This window comes from Mercenaria mercenaria, chromosome 1 (genome assembly GCF_021730395.1).
Source record: "Mercenaria mercenaria strain notata chromosome 1, MADL_Memer_1, whole genome shotgun sequence".
NCBI lineage: Eukaryota > Metazoa > Mollusca > Bivalvia > Venerida > Veneridae > Mercenaria > Mercenaria mercenaria.
This window is the reverse complement of record NC_069361.1, coordinates 70,295,097-70,321,785: the sequence shown is the minus strand read 5'-3', so window position 1 is coordinate 70,321,785 and position 26,689 is coordinate 70,295,097. Positions and strand designations below refer to the sequence as shown.

Here is a 26,689-nt window from a genome sequence, read left to right as displayed (position 1 = left end):
GTCCAGGGTTGAGAGTAATTAAGCAGCCAACCACTGTGTGATATGTGACAGACATGTGTTACAATGTGACAAAATGGTCAAATTTGGAGATTATATTTCTTGGAAACATCTGCCTCCTCTAAAAAGTTCCAGCACATCAATGTGATAATGATACTGTATCTTGGTAATTGTTGAAATGTTTTATGCCTGGCTGTTTTTGTAATTCTGCACTTTGAACATGAGGCTGAATAGTTTTATGGGACAGAGGGGTTTAAAGGTCAAGGTGGTCATGAGTCTCATTGGGCCACTTGTTCTTAATTACAATCTGTCTGTAGTATTTAATTTTCTTGCAGCATATCTGAATTTAGTTGTCTTCTACCTTTGTCCGAATTTAGTTGGCCACTACCAGTGTTGCAAATACAGCCTTTCTATTTAGATGTCCGCTACCTGTGTTAAAGGTAGGTGTCAGATGCCTATGATGAAGATACAGTGTCCAAATTTAAATATCTGCTACCTATGTTGAGCATGGATACAGTGGTAACTTGTTTAATTTAGTAGTGCCTTACTGGCCTGCCATCTGTTGAGGGATTTTAGGGTCTTAAAGATTTTCTGTAAAAAAGAACATCATCAGCCCTAAGTCATTCTGTCAGGTACAAAATGTTCTTTTTACACAATCTTTTGGCTACATCAAATATTGTGGCACCAAAAATATTGTTAAACTATAAATTACAAGATACACACTTTTATGATGCTGTATTTGAACTGCTGAGCATGTTGTCAGTTATGGCAACAGACTTATCTTGTTGCATAGCAATTGTTACAAGTGTTTGTGCTCTCCATGCTAGATTATTGAAATGGATTCCTGGACAGCTTTTGAGAATAATCCTGTTAGAGTAAAGCTTGATTTAGATTTCAAATCTGTTGACTTGTATTGATTCTTCACTGTTAGGGACATTCTCAGATTGATTACCATTTTCATTTATTGCAGATTCGTTTTATTTGTTGGAGGTTTTATGATCCAACTGTTGAAGGGCTTTGATGGCCAATATATTGCACAATCCAAGCACTAGTAATTGTTATGTAAATATTTCCTTGCCAAGATCCATTAGAGTACCAGTATAGTTTTAATTTGTGCCTCATGTAGAACTTCACTTTTAAGATTGTTTGACAGTGGCTGGATTTGGGCGACAGCATTGATCCTGTTTTATTGTGTAATTAAAGGAAATGTTCTAAGATACAAAAATAAATGCTATTTCATGTCAGAGAAATAATAAAACATTTCTAACTGCGATGATTTTTCGTCCTTTCCCTAAACATGCTGAACAGTATTGTATTTACTTGTATTACAAGAGCTTTAGAGAAAACGTTTTATAAGTTGTTATATGTATATTGAGACCATATTTTGACTGTTTCAGAAATGGTCTTTAACTGTATAATAAATTAAATTAAATTTAGTCTCATATATCTCCTGTCCCCATGTTTTTAGTTTATACTAATTTCTTTTAGCTTGATTGTAATGAAACCTACAGCTCATTAATGAGCCGTGCCATGAGAAAATCAACATAGTGGGTTTGCGACCAGCATGGATCCAGACCAGCCTGCGCATCCGCGCAGTCTGGTCAGGCTCCATGCTGTTCCCTTTTAAAGCCTATTGGAATTGGAGAAACTCTTAGCGAACAGCATGGATCCTGACCAGACTGCACGGATGCGCAGGCTGGTCTGGATCCATGCTGGTTGCAAAGTCACTATGTTGATTTTCTCATGGCACGGCTCAATTTAAATCACTCTCAAGTCTGTGTTCTTGAAAAACTGTTACTGGTGCCATATGAGAAGCTAGGGTGTGGTCATGACCCTATTGGGGCTTGAACCCACGACCGCCTGGATGAGCAGCAGACACCCTAACCACTAGTCTGCCCCTCCCATGTGTTTTGTTATCAAAATACAAACTTAACTATTTAAACAGTGGTTTTCTATTTATGATTCCAGTTCTGGCCAAGAAGTACAGCGAATCAGTGTTATCAACAACCTGCCGGATCTTCTCAAAGACAGCCATGCAGACTGTATGCGAAGGGTTGTCCCCAAAGTGCGGGTAAGTGTCTGGGATAACATTTCACCAAAGGGAGGACATTATAGCAAGATAGTTTTTGGGGATCCAAGAACTGAACCCATATTAACATTAGCAGATAACATAGCTCAATCAGAAAAAGCACTTTTGCCACTAGCCGTAAAGGAGGAATATATCTTTATAAATAGATAAAAGCAGAAAGCTTGGAATTATTAGTTTCATTTTATTCAGCACTATCTTCAATTCTTGAAAGTATGAAGATGCTACATAGTTATGTATCACCCTATAAAAGGGTCAGAGTTGCATAAGGCCTAAAAACTGATTGTGTAGCAGAATAAGAGAATTGGGTTTTAGCTAGGTATGTCGGGTTACCATTAGCAGCATTTTTTATGTCTAACGAAAGGTCTAAATTGTTACTGGTGACCTGCATTTTCGTATTATTTGCAATCACATGATAGGCTTAAATTTTACATTTTATTTTCATTTTTATCATGAAATGATTGCAAAAACATTTGTCACACACCACCACTACAATCTTGCACTTACTGCACAGTGTTTTTGTTCCACTGAAAATATTTATCTTGCATGAAACAATTGATCCCCGACTTTTCTTTCAGTTATAAAACAGAGACAACTGAAAGTACAAAAGGAGAGTTAAAATGGTACAAAGTAGAGCAAACATTGACTAGCGATTCTGTTGAAATTACTTCTAAAAATCAATCTTTGCATGCTTTTAGTTAAATATTATGTTATTGAACATGCCACTGTGCAAATATATCTATATAATAGTGGTATACAAAATTTTAATTACTTTAATACCAAGTATTCAGTTAGCAAATTTATCTAAACCAGGTTTTTGCTTTCGATCACAAAAGGTAAATATATGTTACAGGTTAGAGGGTGGAGCAAGTTAATGTCAAATTACAGTGTTGAATTTAGGAAATGCAATTTAAATTGTATTGAAATTAAATTCTTTTTTTCATTACGGTCAAATTAATCAATATCCTTCTAAGAGTTTGTACAATGTGTTGACATTTTTTTCTACCGGGTTTGAAATGTAATAGAGTATGTGTATCTTTTGTGACAGAAAAGGATTTTTTAATTTGAATTTTAACTTGGGTTTCCCATGAGTAGCACTTCACAAAGCTGTTCTTTGTTATTAAGTCATTGGCCTTATTTGTTTGTCCGGCTGTCAATTGAAATTTTGCCATCCTTGTGTGTAATGAAACAACCAGTGAAATTTATCAATACAAATAACTGGTTCCTTTATTGCTTTTCGCACATCTCAAAGACTGGGAAAAAGCAAACCCTGGTGGTCCTGACCGCGCCTTGTGCAACAGTTCTTACATTTGGAGAAGGCCCTGTAGTTTCGTTTAATTTCTGGTAAATGAAGATGCTAAACCTGCCAGTGTTCAGCACATAAAAATGACCTAGAGAAAAAGAACAAACACAGATCTTTTCTAGATCTGGTCATTGGTTGATATTTGTAGAATGTTTACTGGACAGACTTATAGGTGATCCATAAGTAACGGAGTCGTACCAAATAGAGAAGGAATCTTTTATTCATAAGTCAAAAGGTTATACCAGTATTTGCCTTAAATGATCAATACTGTGTTTAATTAGTTTTAAGACAATTGCATGAAGTCCTTATTTCAAGTATTGGCTGATGTGACTGCCAACTGAATTCAATTATAGGAGAACTTTGAATTTCAGTATTGAAAAGCCTATGCTTAAACTTTTGCTAGAGGTATATCTACAAGTGTAAAAGTAAGGTATGGGTTTTACAAGTAATTATTGAACTGTTTCAAAAAAATTATACTGAATTTTGAGGCCAGAGACAAGTGCTATGAAATCCTACATGTATACCAACCCATACAAGTATGAAATTGCAACCTCTTTGTCATCACCTAATCTGTTAATGTCTCGGAAAATAACAGAAAATTGAATGTCATACTGGCTCATTTATTCACCGAATCTTCTTCACTTAATCAGATATTTGTTTGATTTTTTTATAAAATAAAGTTAGGAAGATAATGTTTGAAAACTCAAGAATAGTTTTATCGCTTTAAATGTTGGACAATATTTGATAAATGAAAATCGCATTTATCATAAGTGTCTAATTTACATAAACAGAACTTGTGTTGATCTATAGAATCGTCTTGATTGAAAATTTACAAATTATTTCGGTAAACCAGCTAATAATAGGCTTCCTATTCAAACGTGTTGACTTTCGGCTTGTATTTGTATATCTCAGGACGGTTTAATATTAGGGTAACACTGCTTTTAGAATGATAATTACCTGCCAATTTAACTGAATAACTTGCAAAATAGAGGGCGCTGCGATGCTCCATTTATATTTATGACAGGGGTCTGCATATATTAAAATTTATTCCATTTATTTTTGTCCTATTTTTAAGATTATGTTCTTTATGAAAATGAACAAACATTTCAAATTGATTTATTCATTTTAGACATGACTTGCCTCAATAAATATAATTTCATTCTGATAATTTCAAAGCGTATGCATTTTTCTTTGAAACTGGTCTAATTTTAGACTGAAACTTATACAACAAAATACAGAATCAAGGTCACTTCTTCAAAATGTTTACGTCCTTGTTTTATTATGCCCCCGAAAGGAGGCATATTAGTTTTCAACTGTCCGTCCGTTCGTTCGTTCGTTCGTCACAACGTTAACTTTTTGCATGAAGGCACTTTACTCACGAACCACTGCACCCAGGACCTTCAGACTTCACATGCTGATAGTACTTATTGAGTACACGACCCCTACTGACTTTGGGGTCACCAGGTCAAAGGTCAAGGTGACGCGGGGACATTTGTCACCATTAGTGACAGCTCTTGTTTTTTGTCTGTAATAAGAAAGAAAGGAGACTTGAGTCCACTTTGCAACGGGCAAAATTTTATGATAAGCTCAGCAATATTTGCAAAAGACATAAATGAATATACATTTACAAAAATTGTCAAGTGCCATATAGAAATTTTTATGTCCATTTTCGTATTCTTATATTTTCTTTTCAACAGGAAGTTCTTCATGTTGCACAGGCGGACATGCAGTTGGCAGCATCATCGGCGTTTGTCCAGATCTTACGTAAAGACTTGGTTCCTGTACAAAACTATGCCTCAACATTCCTACAAACCATTCTATCCAGTGTTGACAACAAAGATCCAGGTATATGACCACTAAATGTTACCATCAAAACTGATAGTCATAGAACACCATATTATGCAGAAATGGATTTAGTGTTCTGATTCCCTAAGTCTAAAATGCACATATAAGTAAATGTACTAATACTCTTATATAGGTGACACCTTTACTTGCACATGAGTCTCAACTTACTGCCCACATTTAGATACACTTAAATCATCTCACATACACTAAGATCAGTAACAATGCCTGTGCTTAAAAGTTTTGAAGGAGGGAGTAAAAAGAAATTTCTGTTCGAAAGTTCATTTCAGTAGTTTTTGTCAATCTCTTTTCATAAATAGTATAATGTTTAAAGAGAAGAGTAATAAAAAGTCAAAATTACCAAAGGGTGGATTTACTGATAAAATGGGAATTGAATTTAAGAATGATTTAAATGTCCAATCACATGATATATTTTGAGAAGTGTCTTCTTGTCTGCATGCAGATGCTATCTTGGCACACTTTAACCTAAAATTTTGAAAAATGACAGTGACAATTTCAGCCTTAAACTGTGTACTTCATAAAGAGAAATCAGAGTTTTCTTTAATTACGCTATTTCTTCAAATCAGTGGACATTTCAACAAAAGAAAGAAAGAATACTTTTACAATAGTTAATATTGAATACCCGCTACTATTGTGGGCATGTGACAGCCTATTTCCCCAAAAATACAACGAATGACATAGTTATAAAAACATTCAGATATTAAAGCAGTATGCTTTGATTTGAACATAAAAATTTCAAAATATGACTCAAAGTACCATTTAATTCTATTTTACATCACACTATATTGCGAGACTTAGGTGTTATAAGGCTATTTACAGTTTACAGATTAAGATAAATTGGTACTGCCTGGAATTCACAGAATCACATAACATCTACTATGTGTACCCCTTTAATATAAGTAGTTTTTACAGTCAAATCTGTTTAACCCTTACCATGCTGGACATGATTGTTTTTGCCTTGCAACCAATGTAGATCATGATCAGTCTGCACATCAGTGCAGTCTGATCATGATCTGTGCTGTTTGCCATTCATCCTATATCATTTTGGTAAGCACCCCCTTTTTACAGTTAATGGTACTGTCCAAATTGGAAGATGGACCAGTCCATTATAGAAATGTAGCAGGGTAAGGGTTAAAGCAGCCGTCATAGGGAGCGACACAATATAGCTGCTAAAGGCAAGTGGCTGCTTACTACAGGTGGCTGCTTACTACAGGTGGCTGCTAAGAGAGGTTCAACTGTATTCAGTGTTAGGCTGTACTTGCAAGTTTGATAATATTAATCTGAAAACAGGCCCAAAATGGTGAAATGTTGTATAGGCTGTTGGGCATTAAAATGCAGTAAAAACTGTTGTTAAGTGTTCTTTTAATTAATTAATGATTTAATAAATTTAAATATATTGTAGAATTATTAGAAGAAAGTGAAAACATCTGTATTTTATTTATGTTTATATATATGATTGTTATGTATGTGTATAACATTATAGAATAATGATGTTAGGATGGTAGTATTTGCAAGCAGCCTATTGGATTTGTCCTTATAGTATGTAGTATGGTCACTTATCCACTGGCAAAAATTATTGCACAAAGGTCACATTCAAAGTTTTATGTTCATATTGAAAATTTATTGGGACCCGATCATAGTGAAAGCTTGAAATTCATTTTGATTAAAATTCTGAAAATTTGGATTTCCAAGACCTTTTTTTTTGTACAAAACAATGTCCATTTCATAAATTTTTTTTTCAAAAACAAGATGATCATGAACAGTAGCTTGAACAAGAGTTTTTGTAGACTTTTTCTTTTAAAAGAAAAATTCAATTTCATAGCTGGAGAATTTTGAAACTTTACTTAGACTTTGGATTTGTGTTTTTGATTTAAATGCCAGATTACCAAGTCATACTTTTTCTGAATGTTATAGGTAGGGGAGGTTTTAGCATGGGAAAGTAGAAAAATTAACAACATTGCGATGTATTTATTCATTAAAATGATGTGCTAATAGACAATCACATGCTGTTAATTAGTTAAAACTGCACCTTGCAACAGGTAAAATAAGTCGACATTATTACGCTGATTTCTCTCTTTTATTTTCTTACAGTGCGAGACTGGGGTAATCAACGTGCTTTTATGCTCATATAAATGTTAGATTAGGGTTGTGCAAATCTATCCTATAAAATAGTGACTTTTTCCAAAATCTTGCTTCTTTTTTGCTACCTTTATTGCAATATGGCAGTTCCTACACGTTTTATAATGTGGCAGTTATATATAGGTGTTGTGAAAGGTAAATTTAGTTGACATTGTAATTTTTGAATTGTTTGTCATGTTTTATATCTCTGTGTCCTCACCAAAGTGTTTAATACCCCAGTCACACATATGGCGCGGATAGCTACGTCTAGCCACTGATTGAAACGTAGTAATCCATATCGATCTGTACCCGAGCCGTACGAATTGGTACGAATCGATACAGATTACGACGTTTCTATCCGTGGCTAGGCGTAGCTATCTGTGCCATATGTGTGACTGGGGTATATCACAGTTAAAACCTTGGGCAAATGTCAGATCCAGGACAAGAGCTTTCAAGGTCAAGGTTGTACAAATTACCATGTCACTTGAGTCGTGTTTATATAGTTAATAAATAAAATTTATTGGCAGAACTTTGGTCAGGAAAACAGTCCCATATTGACAAAAGTTATTTTAAAACAGCACTGCCATAACTTTTCTGCTTTTTGACAATATGTAGGAGGTTCATTTTAGCAAGTCATTTCACCTAGTATAAAAAAAATACTGAAAAAATTCCATCAAAGCAAACACTGTTATTCTTCCATATTGTACATGTTTGTCTGTGTGTTTAGATGAATGGTTTCCCCGGTACTAAAACAGATGTCGATTCTAGAGTGGTACCATATGTTCCACTCCATGTAAAAAAAGTTACTGGTTTACAAAAATTTCCACAATTTCAAGGGTTTCTTGCTCCTTTTCTTCTCGGTTTTTTTTTTTTTTTTTTTAACAAACTTCATTTAAAGCTTATAAATGAGATGCTGTCAGACACATTAATCATTTTGTTTACTTACTGAAGTAACTATAAAAAAAGGAACGAATACCCAAAAGAGCAATTTTTATGCGCAGTAAGTCCACAAATAAACACTGGAATCGGCTATTTCAGTCTGTCTCGGATTTATCTTGTGGGAAAAATGTCTTGAGTATATTAAATTTTATAACAACACCAAAAGAAACTTACAAATTACACGTATCTTTCCCAATAACGGTCTCGAGTTCAGAGAATATTTTTCTAATAAGGTACACAATTTTCCCCATTTTCCAATTCTTTATGATTTATTCTTAATAATTGTCGGTATTATATATCCAGTCTTCCTCATTTTTCATCCATGGTGCCAGGATAGAGATTGGTTTTCATTATTTTCAGGGTAAAAATACAGTGTCAACTTTCAGCTTATCTCCTTGTAGAACTTCTAAGATTGGCAGGCTGTCAAACGTTATGTGCTTTTATTTGAATGATAGTTTATATTTTCTCTTTCATAGCTTGTGAAAGCAATACAAAATTATCTTGTAGTTCTAGGAATCTTCTTCTTGATTGAATAGATAGCTACAAGTGTGATTAGATTTGTTTCTTCTAGAAAGCTCTTTTATGAACTTTTGCGGAAAAAAAAGTAAATTGCAAATGCTGGTGGGGTTTTTTTACTCGTTTTTTTGTTTTTGTTTTTTCATATTTACATGGGATGTTGCATAGATATTGTGTATACTATAAATTATATTACATAATAGTAATTCTGTCTGATTATAGCCTGGAAAACGCTGAACCAGATGTTCTTGCATTAGTTTTTAAATTCTGCATTTAGAACATTGTAGTAAAGATATAAACAATGTATACCCTTTGCATGTTGAAGCTTTTGGACGGCTTAATAACATAAAATGTAAAATTATAGTTTCTAATTTTGCTTTTTTCCTAAATTTTTATGCATTATTTTTATGCCTCGCAAAGATATTTCCTTATTAAGGCATAACAATATCTTTTAATCTTACTCATGTAGCACATGTTAAAAAAGAAAACTGACTTCCTATAAATGATTTGCTTGTTTGCTGTAAATACAAATTACACAAAAAATAACCTTTCATGTTAATCAGGAAAAAAAATTGGTACAAGTTTAACTTTTGATGTAGAGGAAAGCTCTCAGAGAACAGGATTTCACTGCTGCTTAACTTCAAATGTCTCAAAAGGATTTGAGCCAGACATAACGAACTGATGGTTTCAGATCAGAATGACAGGTTTCATTTTGCAGAAAATCATGTACATGTGCTAATAACTGGTCTTATATTACAAGTAAGCTCATTAATTTTGAGAGTCTGGTGTGCTTTGAAATTAATTTGATCAAAGTGGATTTATGTCAGTTAAAGAATCAAAAGCAATATGTGACAAATGGGATGTCGGGTTTTCCGTCTATCATTCTGTGTAAGATTATTTTCACTTTTAATTCCGCTGTTTGTAGAATAGGTAGGGCCCTGATGCCGGTGAGCTTATCCCAGTTGTTTTTTGTTTTTTTTTAATTCTCAAAAGTGGGAATGGATTATGAGAACTTCAAATGTAGATATATTAAATAAAAATCATTTTTCTATCAGACTTCCACACCTTCAGTTTGCACACTCGGACCCAGCCCTACCCTAGTCCCATTCTTGTTTCCCTGTCAGTGCACTGTAAGTTAGATGGAGAGGAGATATTTATCTGCATACTGCTTCAAACTGGTGATCTCCAAAAAAATGGCAGCCTTGATCTCTCTTAAAATTAATTTCAAACAGCACAGAAGTTTTTAGTACATGGTAGTGTCAAAATGAGCAGAAATTGCCAGAGAACAGCTGTTGTATTTATCTTGTCAATAAGTGTGCCTGATTCAGCATCAATTAACTGTAAGACAAACATTGTGTCTGACATCCTAATCATTCAATGTTTATTTATGGGAAAACTTTAACTACAGCAGGAGAAAAACTGGAGGAAATGTACTGTTTGTCTGACTGAAGTTGATGTTGAAGTGCATTCTAATAATGTAAGAGTTCTGGTTTCTGTTTTAAGCTGTAGGCAATATGCAGAGAAAAAAAGGCATTTACATATAAAAGAGGGGATACATTTATAATAGAAAAGGCTGTTATATATGTATATTACATAAAAGAAAATGAGTTTGTACAATATGCTGTCTGGATGAAATCTCTCCTCTCCATACATCTTCAACACCAAAGCTTAACAACCTGCCCTTATTATTATTATTATTTTTTTTTTTTTTTTAGATACATGCAACCATAGTTAGTGAACTTAATTCTGTCAAGTTTTACTCTACAGTTACATGCACAGTATATGTTAGAACTCACATTTACACTAAGAATGATTATTGGGTTGGGCACAGATCTTTCGTCTATACTAAAATATTGTTGTTGATGTAGATATCTTTTTTATGATTTCAGACATTGCCAACGCCTGGTTAGATACATTGTTAGATGTCATTGATCTACTGCCAAAAGAAATCATCAAAAAAGAGGTATAGTATGTTTAATATCATTGCTGCATGGTGAAATTCCTATTAAGGTGTGTGTGTTGGTGATGGCACCTCTGAAGTAAGCAGTTAAGTTTGCTTACTTCAGATTACTTGCACACCAGCACTGGATTCGAACCCTGCTTAGGTTTTAGAACTTTTTTTATGCGAGAAAGCTAATTAATTAAACTGAGTAGTTGCCATTTATGACCTAAACATTGTTGATTTCACTAATTTTATGTATTTTGTTTTTGGAGTTCACAAGTTGGAATCCACAAATTCATTTCCCCATGTAATAGCCATTTTAAAGAACACCACCAAATGTTTTGCCCTCAAATTTAAATGACTTCACAGTAAAAACAAACAACAAAAATAAAAGAATTATATAATATTGAACTGATTGTTAAGTGTTAAAAGTACCACTTCATTTCCTAGCAGTACAAGAGAAATAAAAATGTTCAAGAAGATTTCATCTATGGACATCATACAAATGACCTTTCTGAACAGAAGAGGTTCACAGAGGAAGTGAAAGTATTTCCTAATGATAGTTTTGGCCAGTAAAATTCAAAGAAATGTTTTGTAGTTCAGGGCTTTTGATGAGTTACTGAAGTAGGAGGTGAAGGTTGTGGTGTAGAAAATGGTCTGGGATCCTCGTATCTTCTATTGAAGAGCATTTCCTTTTAGGTTTCAGAACGCTAAATGTTTTACCACCAACTTCCCCACCGAAACTTGTTCCATTTAGAACTTTATTTGCTACAGGAAAAGTAGCTGGGGCTAAAGACCACTATAGCAGGGGAAAATCCCCATGGCCTGGCACTAAATTAAGCCCCTGGTGGTTCCTGCAGCTAGTTCCAAACAAAAGTACAATCTTAAGCCTAACTATGTGTTAATACTTACAGACAATATAGTTTTGGGTGATACGAATTGACTTTTAAGAGATGAAAACTGCATTAACTAAAAATTGACAGAAAATATTACCAACTTTGAGAGTGACAGTAGTGTTTGGAATAATTATAGAATTACAAGCTTTCAAACTGTGCTTGAAATTCACTTCTATGATATAATTAGTGAGTTTAAGTGCTGAATTTACAGTTTTTTTTAAATGCTGTTTTTCAAGAGTTCAAATGCACGAAATAATGTGGTATACAACCTTGTACCCTTGTTTATGAGAAAAACACTTGAGACCAACTTTTATTTTCAAACACCTTTCATTCAAGACTGGTCTTTGATCTGCATTTTGCATTGTAACTGTTACCTGTCTTCTGTAAAACGCATGTTTGCTTGCCAAAAAATGCTTGTTTGTAGAAAATGAAAAAAAATAATTGCATTTCAAGTTGAAAGTTTGATAAACATGATACATGGTATTAACATTTATTGAAAATAGTTTCAATTTAATGTAAATGTTTTTTTTCTCTGTACTTTCAGATTTTAACGATAGCAATAGAGAAAGGGCAGTTATCGCAGCCAGTACAGACTAGACTGTCATGCTGTAAAATACTGGGCAAAATTGCAACAAGATTTGAGCCTTTCGTGTAAGTGTTAGAAACTTAAAAAAAATACTGGAGTCGAGATCTGTTTTGAGAAAATGTTTTGTCTTTAGATAATATCTTCAAGGGGCCTCCTTGGCTGTGTGGTTAAGCACACAATCTTCAAATTACTTGTCCCAAGCTGTTGGTTTGAAACCTTACTCGGGCAGTAGAATTCTTCCATTTGAAGAAGCCATCCAGCTGACTTACATAAGGTCAGTCATTTTAGCTAGATGCCCACCCATGCTTACAATAATTCAAGAAGGGGCACTTGGGTCTTCCTCCACCATCAAAAGCCATCATGATGACATATAAGTGTGTTGGTGTAATTTAAACCCGACAAATATGTACACAATGAAATATAACAAAAAATGGCTACAAAATGAGAAAGATGGCAATTTTGGAAATTTAGAATGGCGCCACTTTTCAGAACATGGCTGCACATTCTGTTTTATATAGCTTGTCCCACAATGCATTGAGTAATGTGCATTCATGTGTTTGTAGATTGCAGTTGTATGGCTCTTGAAAAGAGACTTTCTGTTTGTTTATTGGCTTCATTAGCCATGTTGAGTACAATTTTGACTGCCAAGAAAGACTCCTGGGAGGGAAATTAGATAACTCTAGCCCAAAGGTCTCCAAAGCAGTCATGATAAATGTAATCTGTATAATGTATCTTTTGTTAGTAATAACATATATTGCTGTACATTTTTCTGCAATTTTCTGAGTAACAGGAGACTGTAACTGGTTTCTGTACTCAGTTTTATAACCTTTGGCCATTAAGCTCCTTATATTCAGAGTTATTCAAGTTTCCGTTGTATAACTTTCAAAAATACAGATGCTATGTTCTTCCATTTTTAGGATCAAAAAGGAGATTCTTCCTATAGTTCAGTCACTGTGTCAAGACGTGGAGTATGAAGTACGGGGCTGTATGTGTTTGCAGCTCGACCCTGTGTCAAGGGGATTAGGGTAGGTATTGTGTTTTGGTGTCTATAGTTCAGTCACTGTGTCAGGATGTGGAGTATGAAGTATGGGGCTGTATGTGTATCTGTCTGTCTATCTGTCCCCTTAGTTTACAATCGATAATTGAAGAACACTTTGGTGCAGGAATCTTAAACTTGGTAGGCGAGTTGGTCTTGACCTTAAGATGACCCCTATTGATTTTGATGTTGGTTGCATAATATGTGGTGACATTGAGCTGAAAATCGGTTTTCGATCGATAACTGAAGAGCGCTTTGGCCTACATTCGTCAAACTTCATAGGATGATTGTGTCTGGTCTTAGATGCCCCCTGTTTTTTCGAGAACAAGTAGCTTTATCCTACAACTGTCAAACTTCATACGTTGATTGCTTGTGCTCAGTAGATAACCTTTATTATTTGCGGGGTCAGTTGGTCAAAGGTCAAGGTCATATCGATCTTGAGATTGAAAAGTTGTTTCTGCCCAATAACTGAAGGCCTTCTTTGTTCAGATTTCATACGATGATTGCCTGTGACTACTGGATGGAGATAATCAAAGGTCAAGGTCACAGTGACCTTCAGTTGATAATTGGTTCCTGCTCAATAACTTAAGAACCCTTTTGCCAACTGCCTTTGAATTTCGTAGAATGATTGTCTGTGGTCAGTAGATGAACCTGATGAAATAATGCATGGATGTGCATCTAGGGTCTTTCTCCACCATCGAAGCTGGACAGTGGCCATATGACCTATACTGTCTATAGTTGTGTCAGTGCCACGTTAAACCCAACAGACAAAAAAAACAAAAACAGCTGTTGTAGCTCTTAGTCTGGAATTATTACCTGAATATTAATTAGTTAACTTTTGGCTGATAGGAGAGAAATTTTTACTAGTTTTGAAACTTACTTATCTTTTTATTTACATATTCTTTTACAAAAAAAAAAAAAATCAAGATTCGCCGGTAAAAATAAATTTTATTACATTATATCATTTATAGCTTGGAAGCCACCAAAAGTGCAATACTACCTGAGTTGGTAGAGTTAACCAATGATGAGGAGAGTTATGTTAGAATAGCAGGACTTCAAACTGTTGTCAATATACTCACTCTTGTAGATGAAGGTAAATACATTTATAATATGCATGTTCTTTCACCATTTAACAGTATTTCATTTTTCATATTATATATTTTTTATGCCCCCGAAGGGAGGCATATAGTTTTTGAACTGTCTGTCAGTCTGTCGGTCTGTCTGTCCGCAATTTTCGTGTCCGGTCCATATCTTTGTCATCGATGGATGGATTTTCAAATAACTTGGCATGAATGTGTACCACAGTAAGATGACGTGTCGCGCACAAGACCCAGGTCCGTAGCTCAAAGGTCAAGGTCACACTTAGACGTTAAAGGATAGTGCATTGATGGGAGTGTCGGTCCATATCTTTGTCATCCATGAATGGATTTTAAAATAACTTGGCATGAATGTGTACCTAAGTAATACGACGTGTCGTGCGCAAGACCCAGATCCGTAGCTAAAAGGTCAAGGTCACACTTAGACGTTAAAGGATAGTGCATTGATGGGCGTGTCCGGTCCATATCTTTGTCATCCATGGATGGATTTTCAAATAACTTGTCATGAATGTGTACCACAGTAAGATGACGTGTGGCGCGCAAGACCCAGGTCCGTAGCTCAAAGGTCAAGGTCACACTTAGACGTTAAAGGATAGTGCATTGATGGGCGTGTCCGGTCCATATCTTTGTCATCGATGGATGGATTTTCGAATAACTTGGCATGACCGTGTACCACAGTAAGATGACATGTCGCACGCAAGACCCAGGTCCGTAGCTCAAAGGTCAAGGTCACACTTAGATGTTAAAGGTCATTTTTCATGAAAGTGCATTGATGGGCGTGTCCGGTTCATATCTTTGTCATTCATGCATGGATTTTAAAATAACTATGCATTAATGTGTGGCACAGTAAGACGACGTGTCGCGCGCAAGACCCAGCTCCGTAGGTCAAAGGTCTTAAACTCTAACATCGGCCATAACTATTCATTCAAAGTGCCATCGGGGGCATGTGTCATCCTATGGAGACAGCTCTTGTTTGATGAGAAAATGCAACATTTGGAAATGAATGTTATCCAAAAACACAAAACCTGTGATGTAAAATCTACAAAATTTTGAATAAGCAGAAATAAAGCTGGGGCTTCAGATCAAGTCTTGTTACTCTTTGCTGGCCTTCAGAAGTCTTCCCAATTTTTCTGTTCTCACATCCTTCACAAACCTATTTTAGATAAGATTTATTTTAAAAGATAATTGAAAAAGTATTTTTGTGGACAGAAGACCTTTTCCTCCACTGGAACTAGCTATGATTGTCTGTTTCTATAAGCGGCTGCAAATTATGGTCCATCTCTCTTAATTCATAAAGGATTGATACTGTCAGAGATATCTCTCTAAATCTAAAAGTGTGCCCATTGAGACGTCTGCTGTTAGTGTAATTTAGGTGTCTATGACCATCATTGAAACCAGTTATTTCCTGTCCACACTCATTTAATCAGAACATCTGATCTTGTAATGACGAAATTTCCTGAAAACACTGGATGTCTGTGATACATAATCCTACATACAGTCTAGGGCAGACCTTTCTTACAAAACAGGATGACTACTAATTAGAGTTATTTTAGATGTCTAGGGTTGTCATCGATACCCATTTTTTCCTGTCTGCACTGATTAGAAGTCTTGATCTTATGTTAAAATAATGAAGTTGATTGACAAAATCCTAGACATTAAGTGTAACAGACATACCTTATAAAATTCCTGTTTTAAAGTGCTCTAATCAGGACGTCTGCTGATTAGGGTAATTTACGTACCTTTCACTGATACATTGTCATTTGTTAAAAATCATGGGTGTATATATAAAGAAAATGTCTAGAAAACTCAGTTGTAGATATTTACAGTACGTATTTAGAAAAAAGAACTTGATCTGTGCAGCCAGAAATAAACCTCCAATTAAAAAAGTTTTTCTCATCAGGAAGTCTGCTGATTAGCACAACTTAGATGTCTCGCATTGTCATGGATATTGGTGGGTTTTTTTTTTTGCAGTCCACACTAATTTTTCAGAAGTCCACTAAGTTAGGGCCCATAAACCTTCTAGTTTACCTGAAAGGGGCTTAAGCAGTATTAAAAGATAGATATTCATCAAAGTTTTAAGTTAAAAATTTGAACTTTAAAATGCTGAATTTTCTTTTTGTTCTGTCTATGTAATATTTGCGAAGATTGTGATGAAATTTTGTATTAGAATGCATTTGGCAGCTACAAACATCTCAGTAAAATTTCATAAGTAAGTCAGATGTGTTAAGCAGTCGGCTAAGGGAGCAACACAGTGTGGCTGTGTAAGGCACATTACTGCATAAGAAAAGATGAAATTAAAACAAAAAGTCAAGCTGTTCCTACGTATGACTTAGTCTTAAGTTCAGACATTAAGTAATTAAATTTCCAGAAATATATTCCCCAGACATATTAAACCTACAGGAGACAGACTAATGAGTTTAATGTATTTATAAGTCATTATGTTGTCTTCATGCAGTGTTTAGGTAGAAAACCTAATTTAGAAAGAAAGTCTTGCAATCTGAATTGACCTCAAGGTCCGTATTCACAAATATTTGAAGTGCAAAATTTTGAATTATTCTAAGCAAAAAAAAATATATGATTGTCAAACTGCCAAAAAACATTCAAAGCTTTCACAGAATGTGTTCATTTCAAGCAAAATTATGACAAATGAAATACGTTGCATTTTAAAGTTTTTTTATGAAAAATATGGGCCGTGTTCTTGGATTAGGTTGGTTTCATATAAAATTTAATCATGTTAAATGGAAGATCTGGGCATCACCATGAAATAAATTTGTTAATGAAGTGTTGTGGTTTACATTTTATGCATTTTTGTTCTATTTTTAGATACGTGTAGAGCAACATTGATACCTCTGGTGTGTAAGTTCTGTCAACAATCAGTGAAGACAGAAGATGTTACACTACCTATAGTAGCCAGGGAGATAGGAAAACTTTGTCATGGATTCTCAGGTTTGTAAACATATGTGATTACAACAGTGGAATTTTACTGTCAGTTTGCTGTTCATTGTCTTAAAACCAAACCATTTCCTTACTTGTGTAATCACTAGAAATATAGTACTTTTCATAATAATACAATAATTTGAAACTGTTTTCCATAACCTCTTTTAATTCTTCTATGTCTGGAAAGGAGGAACAGTTTTATGTGTTTGCTTGCCATTGGCTTTCATCTAGAAAAGCCAGCATTGCCATATATTAAGAAAATTGATATTTTATCACCCTTGAATTATCATAAATAAAACTCCGTTTCTACTGTGGGTAACATTCTTCAGCTTGACTATTCAAAGACTAGGTAGAGGTAATGTACTTGAGTGTTTGTCGAAGTTCATGTCCGAGTCTGAGCTCAAAATTGATTAAGATTTTGCATGTATTTTGGTGTCTCGGTAAACACTGGTGGGAATTAATTGAAACACACACCTGTTCACCATGATGATCTGACATGCAGTCCCATGTTTCTTAAAACTACTTTGCTCTTTAACAGTGTTATGCCCCTTTCTCTGCAGTTCTTTCTTTTGTTTAAGCAAAATCTTTGACACTTAGGTACTAGTTTATGTGTTTGTATTCATTCATAGAAATTATTTTGTGATAAAGCTTTTGGATAGTCAAGCTGTGCTGTACACCACCAGTTCTTGTTGATATGCAGCATTATAATAGCAGTCACCTGAAGTGGCACATCAACCTGACTTAACACTGTTCTTTTCAGGGGCCTCCGTGGCCGAGTGGTTAAGGTTGCTGACTTCAAATCATTTGCCCCTTATCGATGTGGGTTTGAGCCTCTATTGGGGCGTTGAATTCTTCATGTGAGGAAGCCATCCAGCTGGCTTACAGAAGGTCGATGGTTCTACCCAGGTGCCCAGTCGTGATGAAATAATGCACGATGGGACACCTGAGGTCTTTCTCAACCATCAAAGCTGGAAAGTTGCCATATGACCTATAATTGTGTTGGTGTGACTTTAAAACCGAACAAAATAAATAACTATTCTTTTTAGGATAACTGTATTTACTATCACCTTATAATAACAGCATGTGATAGTCCTGTAATAGAACACCTACTACCATTTATTGCATGTATTAACTAAAATTTATATGTTATTTCAGCATATCTAACTGATGAACAGAAGTCATGGTTTGTTGATTTCTTCAAGCAGTTATGTAAGGTTGGACTCAATGAAAATAAATCCAATAAAAACAAAGATGCTGAGAAAGAGTCACCTTCCAAAGACCAGCAGGTAAAAGGATACATTTTTATTACTTGACTCGGTATATAAATTGCTGATCTATAGTTCAACATAGGTTTGATGAACTAAAGTCAAAAACAGGGGAAAAGGTCTTTAAAGTTTGTTTGTGATGTCATGTAATAAAGCACTGATTAAATGGCAGTGCTCCAGCTGGGATTAAAAAAGGGCAGGGTGCTGGCACTGAAAAGGGCACTTCTGGGGTGGTGGTCGGTCCGGGACCGTGCTCCCCCGGGAAAAAAATATAACTGGTCCATGCATACAGTGCATTTTAACATACTTTAGGCATGGAATTTGGCATAATTTAGGCATGTTTTTTGGCACACTTTAAGTATGGTCTTTTAATAGGCTATGTCTGTCATCTCTAATGCACCTATTTATTAACTAAAAATTCTGCTGTTTGTATTTTACTTGGCATTGATTTTCAACTTGTAACATTTCTTTGTAATTGCATACTGAATAACAATATCTATGTGTTTAGGGCTATTTTACTTGCTACAGTTACAGTACACATCTTCTCCATGTAGGCTACTTGATATTTATAAATTTATACCTGCAACATATTATATACAGAAAATAAAGTTTAAACTTCCACTTAAATAAATGAAATCAGGCAAAGTTTTTAACTTACAACAGTCTAAAAGCAAGTTTAGCACTTGTAATAGACATATTCCTGGTATCCAAAATTTTATATCCGGATATGGTTACACTTTTTTCTAAAAGTAGTCGAATGTCCAATTTAAACAATATTTTTGAAAAAAAATTATGATGCAAAGACAGTTTAACAGCATTTCACAGTATCTGACATTAAAGTGTACCCTGTCATTACATCTTAGTAAACTAATTTCAAAGAAATCTTCATGAAAAAAACGGCACTTTCACAAAGCAGACGACAACTTACTTTCGATTTCAAAAAACTTGTAAAACGATAAGATCAAAATATTTTCCCATTTAAATTTGATTGTGATCGATTTTTATTAATTACATATAAATGTCTGTTGTCTGGACTTAAGTTTCAGTTGTGTATAAAGGGGTATTTACGACTATATTACCGAAAACGAAAGTACACTTTGACAGGTGGCGCGAAATGATAATGATTTCAGACTGGTTTGCAAACTGTTTTAACTCTAAGGTTCAATGATTTTAATGCTAGTGGAGCAGTCTAAAATATCATGGTCTGCCTCGGGCACGATTACAGCAGGTAATATTGTTTAACTGTTTGCTAATTTTGTCAATGCCCCCAGGCGTGTATCACTCGATAAAAAGGGGGCAATAAAGCAGTGTATTATAATCACAGAGGCAAAAAAGGGAAGTTTGGCTAAAAAAAAGAAATGAATGGTTGTAAAACGGGCAGGGTGCCTGGCGGGGCAACAGGGCGGAACGAATTTCGGAACGGGCGATGCGCCCTGCTGTAAATAGCTAGCTGGAGCACTGAATGGCTTTCCTGTCAATTATCAAAACCATTAGCCCTCGATCCTTTGGACCTCAGGTAAATAGTTTTGACTATTGACTGGCAAGTCATTCAGTAAGTGTATATTATGGCACAGTCCCTTGCATAGTGCCATATTTTGTATCATGGGACCCTGTCACCCAGCACATAAAACACATTTCATAACACAAATGAGTATTGCATTGATAAGTGCTGGCAGCCATCTCAGAACTTCCTTAACTTATGGTACCATGCATATTTCCTCATTCATTAGAACATGGTATTCCACAGTTAAACTCTCACCCACTTGTTTATTTGTATATCCGGATTTCATGTTGTGTTTTTCAACATCAATTGCAGATAATGAATTACTGAAAAAAATACAGCCATTGAGACTTTCTACTTCATCATTTCATTTTAAAGCCATTAACTGAAGCACTTTTATGTTTTCTTACATCAGAAATGCATTCTGTTGGAGACATTAATTACTGTGGAAGCAAAAAACAGGTATCAATGAATGCATTTCTGTAATTGAGAAAATCAGAGAAATAATTGCTTGGGTGTTAAAAAGGTTGACACTGAGTAGGTAAAAATGCATTTGGTAAGATGCCAGAATGAAGGAGGTTAACCTTAAAATTGCTTAGTTCAGATTGTGATCATTGGGGATTCTATTACTGTTTGGTCGATCTTTATTGTAACATTTTTCCGCTTGATTACTTTTGAATATATGGTCAAAACAAATAGTTATTCGTAAATTTCAGTCATTTTGGATACCAAATAGTTGTAAAATTTCAACTGTTGACTTTATTTGTAAATTGTTATGGAACTTTAAGGACACCTTAGGTAGCATAAATTCTTAGCAACATTTCCGCGTATCCATTTTGTAAAGATTTTGGAGAAAAAAGTAAATCCAAAAATGTTTATGGACCAGAACTTTACGCAGGGAAAATACGTTTTCAGACATAAAATTTACATTTTATGAAAATATCTGTAAAATTTCAAAAACATCCTACTACATGTACCACCCTTTGAAACCTTTATAATGTACATTCTACATATGTAAAGGTAAAAGGTAAAGGTCTTGTTTATTAAAGTGTCACCCCTATTGAAAGGGCCAGCCAATTTGGCTTATGAGGCACCTTTATTGTGCGTACCAGTTACCTCCCAAATCCTACCATTATGCCATAGAGCAGATAGGCAGATAGAAGTCGGTAACCATTCATTTAATTAGCTCATGAACCGGCCTTTTCGGAATGAGTCCCATGACAAACATCTCCCAGACGAACGCTCCCTATGGGGCTCGAACCTTGGACCTCCCGATCCCGAGGCAAACGCCTTAACTATTGGGCCACGGTGACCGGTATATCTGTATTACTTTCAAAATAAAGCAGAAATTCACAAAAAAAACTTGTTACCTATTTGGCAGATCTAACTGTAGTTTGTATTTTTTTCAGGTTCCATTGTTACCAGATATCATTGAATTACAGGATCGCCTTATAGAAACTAGAAGAAACTGTGCATTTAATTTTCCTGTAAGTATTTATTAATGTATTACTTGTTGTCTTGTAACGTCTGTAATTCTACCCTGTAAAAATGTTCTTAATGACATTTTGCTCCACAAGACAGCTGAAGCACTTGTTTCCATCTGTTTCTGAGGCAGACTTGTTTGTTTTATCTAATAAGGATGTGTTTGATTTATGGCTAAATTGTTCTGTATAGAAAAAAGGAAATTAACCAAATAAGTCATATAAATAGCAAAGGAAATAGGATTTCCTGTCTGTTTGATATTTGTTCTGGGAAGAAATAGCAGCTAAATTTAGTTAGAAATCCTGAATAATTGCAAAGTGATCAGACTTAAGAACTATACTGTGGCTGAAATTAGGTGTGAAAAATGGTTTGTAGCACAACAGACATTAGAAATATATGTGTACAAATTTCTCTTATTTTAGTATTGGTAGACACAAGTCCCCCTTTTGAGAAAAAAAAAATATGTAGAAAACAAAATTATGAAATTTGATTAAAATACTACCATAAATTTAGAAAATATATTTTGGGGACATCCAGAATCCACAGTAGGTATGTGAAGGAGCTCCCATGAAGCAGCCACATGCAATGAAAATTAACTGTTAAAAAAACTTATGTAAAGTCTTCATAAATATGATTCTGGTCTTTATATTGGCAAATCAGAAAATTATATTATCTTTAGCTATTTACAAAACACCAGTCACTTGAGGTGGCAAAGGAATGAATGAAATGTTCAAGTTACCCAAGGTTTTAAGGGGTCCAGTGATTTCAGGAAAAAGGCTGTGAACTGCATGTATTGCTTGAGTTAGCCCGAGTGTCCAATCCATAAATGCTCAATCAATGCGTTTCACTCTACTGTAAAATCATAATTTTTTGTGAGGGATTTATTTTTGTATTCATTGACTGTACGCAAATCGTGTTGATACTGATATGAATAACTCTTTGTGTCTTATATATTGGCTAAATATCATGAATATTCTACAAATTCATTTTTTTTTAAGATATCCAACTTTTAGCCACGCAGAAATATCTGATTTTACAAGATAACACTCATGGCAAAGACCAAAAAAGGTATCAACACAATAATGATCATTTAGTATCAATACATGAACAGATCATATGCAATTATTAATGACATCATTCATTTTTATGCCTTTTGGATTATCTAATTCAGGCAATGGTGTTGTTTGTTGGTGCAAAGTCATTCAAGTCAGAACTGGGTGTATGTTTCTCTAGTATATGCAAGGACCCAAATGTTGAAGTTAGAAAAACACTGTCATCAGGGTTTCATGAGGTAAGTTCTGATACAATTTGTGTGAAAAAGAAACTGAATGGTCAAGGTTTTTTTTAACCCTTACCCTGATAAATTTCTAAAATGAGTTGATCCATCGTTCAATTTGGGCAATACCATTTATTATCCAAAGGTGTGTTCACTGAAAATCTACTGACTGAATAGCAAACAGTGCAGACCATGATTAGCCTGCACTGGTCGCAAAGGCGGAATAACTCGCTGCCAGCAGGCTTAAGGTTAAAGAATTGTTTGAAATTCACACTATTTAGAATTAAAGGTACTTTATGTTAACCAAAGCAGACTTCTATAGATTTCATTCAAACCTTTCCTGTTTGAGATCCTACCTCTATTAATTGATTGATAGGCAAATATCCAAGTCCAGATTTGTTTAGAATGGATGGAGAATTGTAAAAAGTGTTAATTATGTCTCCCACACCACTGTGGTTGGAGACATACTGATTTATTCCTGTCTGTATGTGTGTCCATAATGTGTGTGCATGTGTGTTTGTCTGTCACAAATCTTGTCCGCACTCTTAAGTCGAACATTTCTCATCCGATCTTCACCAAACTTAAACAAAATGTGTTTGCCAATAAGTCCTTGGCCAGGTTTGATAACTAGCCAAATCGCCCTAGGCACTTCAGAATTATGACCGTTGAATTACCGAAAATACTAATGCCAGTTATACAGGTCTTGGTACTTGATTGGCTCAGATACATAATGGAGAAGAAATGCCAATCTAGATGATTAGGCAGTTGTGGGAGACATGAGCTTTTCTCAAAAGTAGCTCTAGTTTAAATTGATTTCTTTACTAAATATTAGTTAGTGCAGATATTCTGTGAAATCACTTAATTTCATGAGCATGAATATTTGTGGATTTGGACAAAAGGACTATATTATTGGTGTATGAATTTGTTGATTTTAATTTTAGTACATAAAATGAATGGAAATATAAATTGCTTGGATTGAATTTCGAGGATGAAATCCAAAAAAAGTAGTCCCACACAAATATTAACAGTTTTACAGTAAAAAGTATTTATTCATGAAAGTGAATACATTACATGAAAACTAATAATATCTAATTACTAGCATTTTATAAATATAGTGAGCGAATTCATAAACAATATTGAAAGACATGCTTTTCTGTGAATACAGTTATTGAAATTCCTTATTGGGAACTGAAAATTTTTAGCGTAATGGGACCTATGCATGTTTGTGAACAATTTCAGGGTTGCATCAGAGCTCCTCTCATGCATGCTATAATTTTTTTTTTCCCAGTGCGATAATGGTAAAACTAATGAAATTTGAAGTTTTATGTTGTCAGTCAGAATACTTGGACGCCATGTTTTGTCTCCAGGGGAACAAACATGTCATAATAGCAACATTTGTACTAAAGTCCAATAACAATAAATATGAAGATCGTTGTCAGAATTCTTTAGGTAATTTGCATCTGAGGAAATAATTATTTGCCAATAATCGCAGTTTTTATTGGAGTCTCGAGCTTTTGTGTAACATGGGAATACCAAAACAGTTATTGATGGAATGGTTATGGCTTTGATCAAAAGGGATGTTAGATAGAAACCAATTTCATATAAAGGAGCTCTTAGTTTTTATCTCGGGGTCTATTGATCTATGAAATTACAGTATATTTGATTGAAGAAGAATTATCTACAGATAAGCAGAATTGTTGTGTATTTTTTATTGCTACTTTTATACAGAATTTACAAGAAAATATTGATACACATCAGCAGATGTATAAAAAGGCTCGTGTATTACGTAGCCTTTTTTGTTGCATTTCAGATCTTATTAAAAAAGCAATCAAACATAAAAAAAAATTGAAATTGAAATAACTAATTGGGTATTTTCAAAATAATTCGAACTTGGTTACCAGTCCCCTAAAAATTGCTTTCAAAATGATTTAAACTTGTTACCAGTCCCTAAGAACCTGCCTTCAAAATAATAAAAACTTTATTATGAGTCCCCCAAAACTTTCCTTCAAAATAATTTAAACTTTGGTTACCCCAAAACTTGCCTTCAGAATAACTTAAACCTGGTTACCAGTCCCCCAAAACATGTCTTGTTACAAGTAATCTATGAACTTTAAAAAAAAAACCCAGTATATATCAAAATCATAGAACATTATGTTTAGCACTATTATTTATCCCCCCACCAAAGGTGAAGGGGATATTAGAAATGCTCTCCGTCCGTGCGTCCGTCTGTCCGTCCGTCCGTCCGTGCGTCCGCAACGATATTTGTCCGGAGCATAACTCCAAAAGTACTTGAGGGATTTTCTTCAAACTTCATACACTGATAGAACACATTGGGAGGAAGTGCAGTGTGCAAGAACAATAACTCTACCTTGCCTATTTTTTGAGTTATTTCCCTTTATCTTATTTTCTTAAAAAAATTTGTCCGGAGCATAACTCCAAAAGTACTGGAGGGATTTTCTTCAAACTTCATACACTGATAGAACACATTGGGAGGAAGTGCAGTGTGCAAGAACAATAACTCTACCTTGCCTATTTTTTGAGTTATTCCCCTTTATCATATTTTCTTAAAACATTTTGTCCGGAGCATAACCCCAAAAGTACTGGAGAGATTTTCTTCAAACTTCATACACTGATGGAACACATTGGGAGGAAGTGCAGTGTGCAAGAACAATAACTCTACCTTGCCTATTTTTTGAGTTATTCCCCTTTATCATATTTTCTTAAAGAACTTTGTCCGGAGCATATCTTCTTCATGCATGGAGGGATTTTGATATATCTTGGCACAAATGTTTACCACCACGATGCGGAGTGTCATACGCAAGAACTAGGTCCCTAGGTCTAAGGTCAAGGTCACACTTAGAGGTCAAAGGATACAAGAATAAAAACCTTGTCCGGAGCATTTCTTCTTCATGCATTGAGGGATTTTGATATAACTTGGCACAAATGTTTACCACCACGAGACGGAGTGTCATGCGCAAGATCCAGGTCACTAGGCCTAAGGTCAAGGTCACACTTAGAGGCCAAAGGTCAGATACAAGAATGACTTTGTCCGAAGCATTTCTTCTTCATGCATGGAGGGATTTTGATGTAACTTGGCACAATTATACACCATCATGAGACGAAGTGTCATGCGCAGTTCCCTTCTTTAGAATTACTTCCCTTTGTTGTTACTTTAAATAGCTTTTATTGTAACTTTTTCATTACTAGTCGTAGGGAAAAATCGAGACCACTTTTCTGTAGTACAACAAACATGCTAAATCCAATTTTGAGGTGTATTTGACCAGTCTCTTCCTGATAAAGATTTTTGTGTGGACTTGCAATTTTTTTTTTTTTTTTTTTTTTTTTTTTTATAAAGATTAACTTCCCTTAGTTGTTACTATAAATAACTTATATTGTAACATTTTTATAATTGACCCTAGGGAAAAAACAAGACCACTTTTCTGTGGTACAGCATAGATGTTACTCTCCAGTTTTAGGTGTATTTTATTAATTTTATTATATAAAAGGTATCTCTACCTAGTAAGGAGTTTTTTTGTGGACTTTAAAAAACAAAAGACTTACAATGATTACTAAACAACCACAAAATTAACATTCCATTTGCAAATACAGCTGCTAGAGTAAAGAAATTTGCTTTGACGGGCATATATTGTGACATTCTGGCACTCTTGTTCCCTGTTAGCTTTCCATTCCTTCTTTTTACAGTAGCCATATAGAAAAACATCATAGTTATACTCTTCATGAAAATTAATAAAATTTAGCAGTAAACCACCTCACTACTGACTTATTCTTTCTTTCACATCTTAAAACCCCTGATGCAGACCACATCCTTCAATTATGATATGCCCGGTG

General features: G+C 34.7%; 1 protein-coding gene across 1 annotated transcript in view; it reads left to right on the top strand.

Moving 5' to 3' along the window:
• Positions 1 to 26,689, top strand: part of LOC123534620 (serine/threonine-protein phosphatase 4 regulatory subunit 4-like) — a 73,438-nt gene that overhangs the window by 26,390 nt on the left and 20,359 nt on the right. Inside the window, exons 3-13 of the mRNA XM_053553069.1 lie at positions 1,966 to 2,068; positions 5,084 to 5,231; positions 7,341 to 7,352; positions 10,712 to 10,785; positions 12,205 to 12,311; positions 13,164 to 13,271; positions 14,254 to 14,375; positions 17,203 to 17,325; positions 18,472 to 18,602; positions 21,492 to 21,569; positions 22,736 to 22,855. Of these exons, the coding sequence (XP_053409044.1) occupies positions 1,966 to 2,068; positions 5,084 to 5,231; positions 7,341 to 7,352; positions 10,712 to 10,785; positions 12,205 to 12,311; positions 13,164 to 13,271; positions 14,254 to 14,375; positions 17,203 to 17,325; positions 18,472 to 18,602; positions 21,492 to 21,569; positions 22,736 to 22,855 (1,126 nt within the window). The remainder of the gene's footprint in view (positions 1 to 1,965; positions 2,069 to 5,083; positions 5,232 to 7,340; positions 7,353 to 10,711; positions 10,786 to 12,204; positions 12,312 to 13,163; positions 13,272 to 14,253; positions 14,376 to 17,202; positions 17,326 to 18,471; positions 18,603 to 21,491; positions 21,570 to 22,735; positions 22,856 to 26,689) is intronic.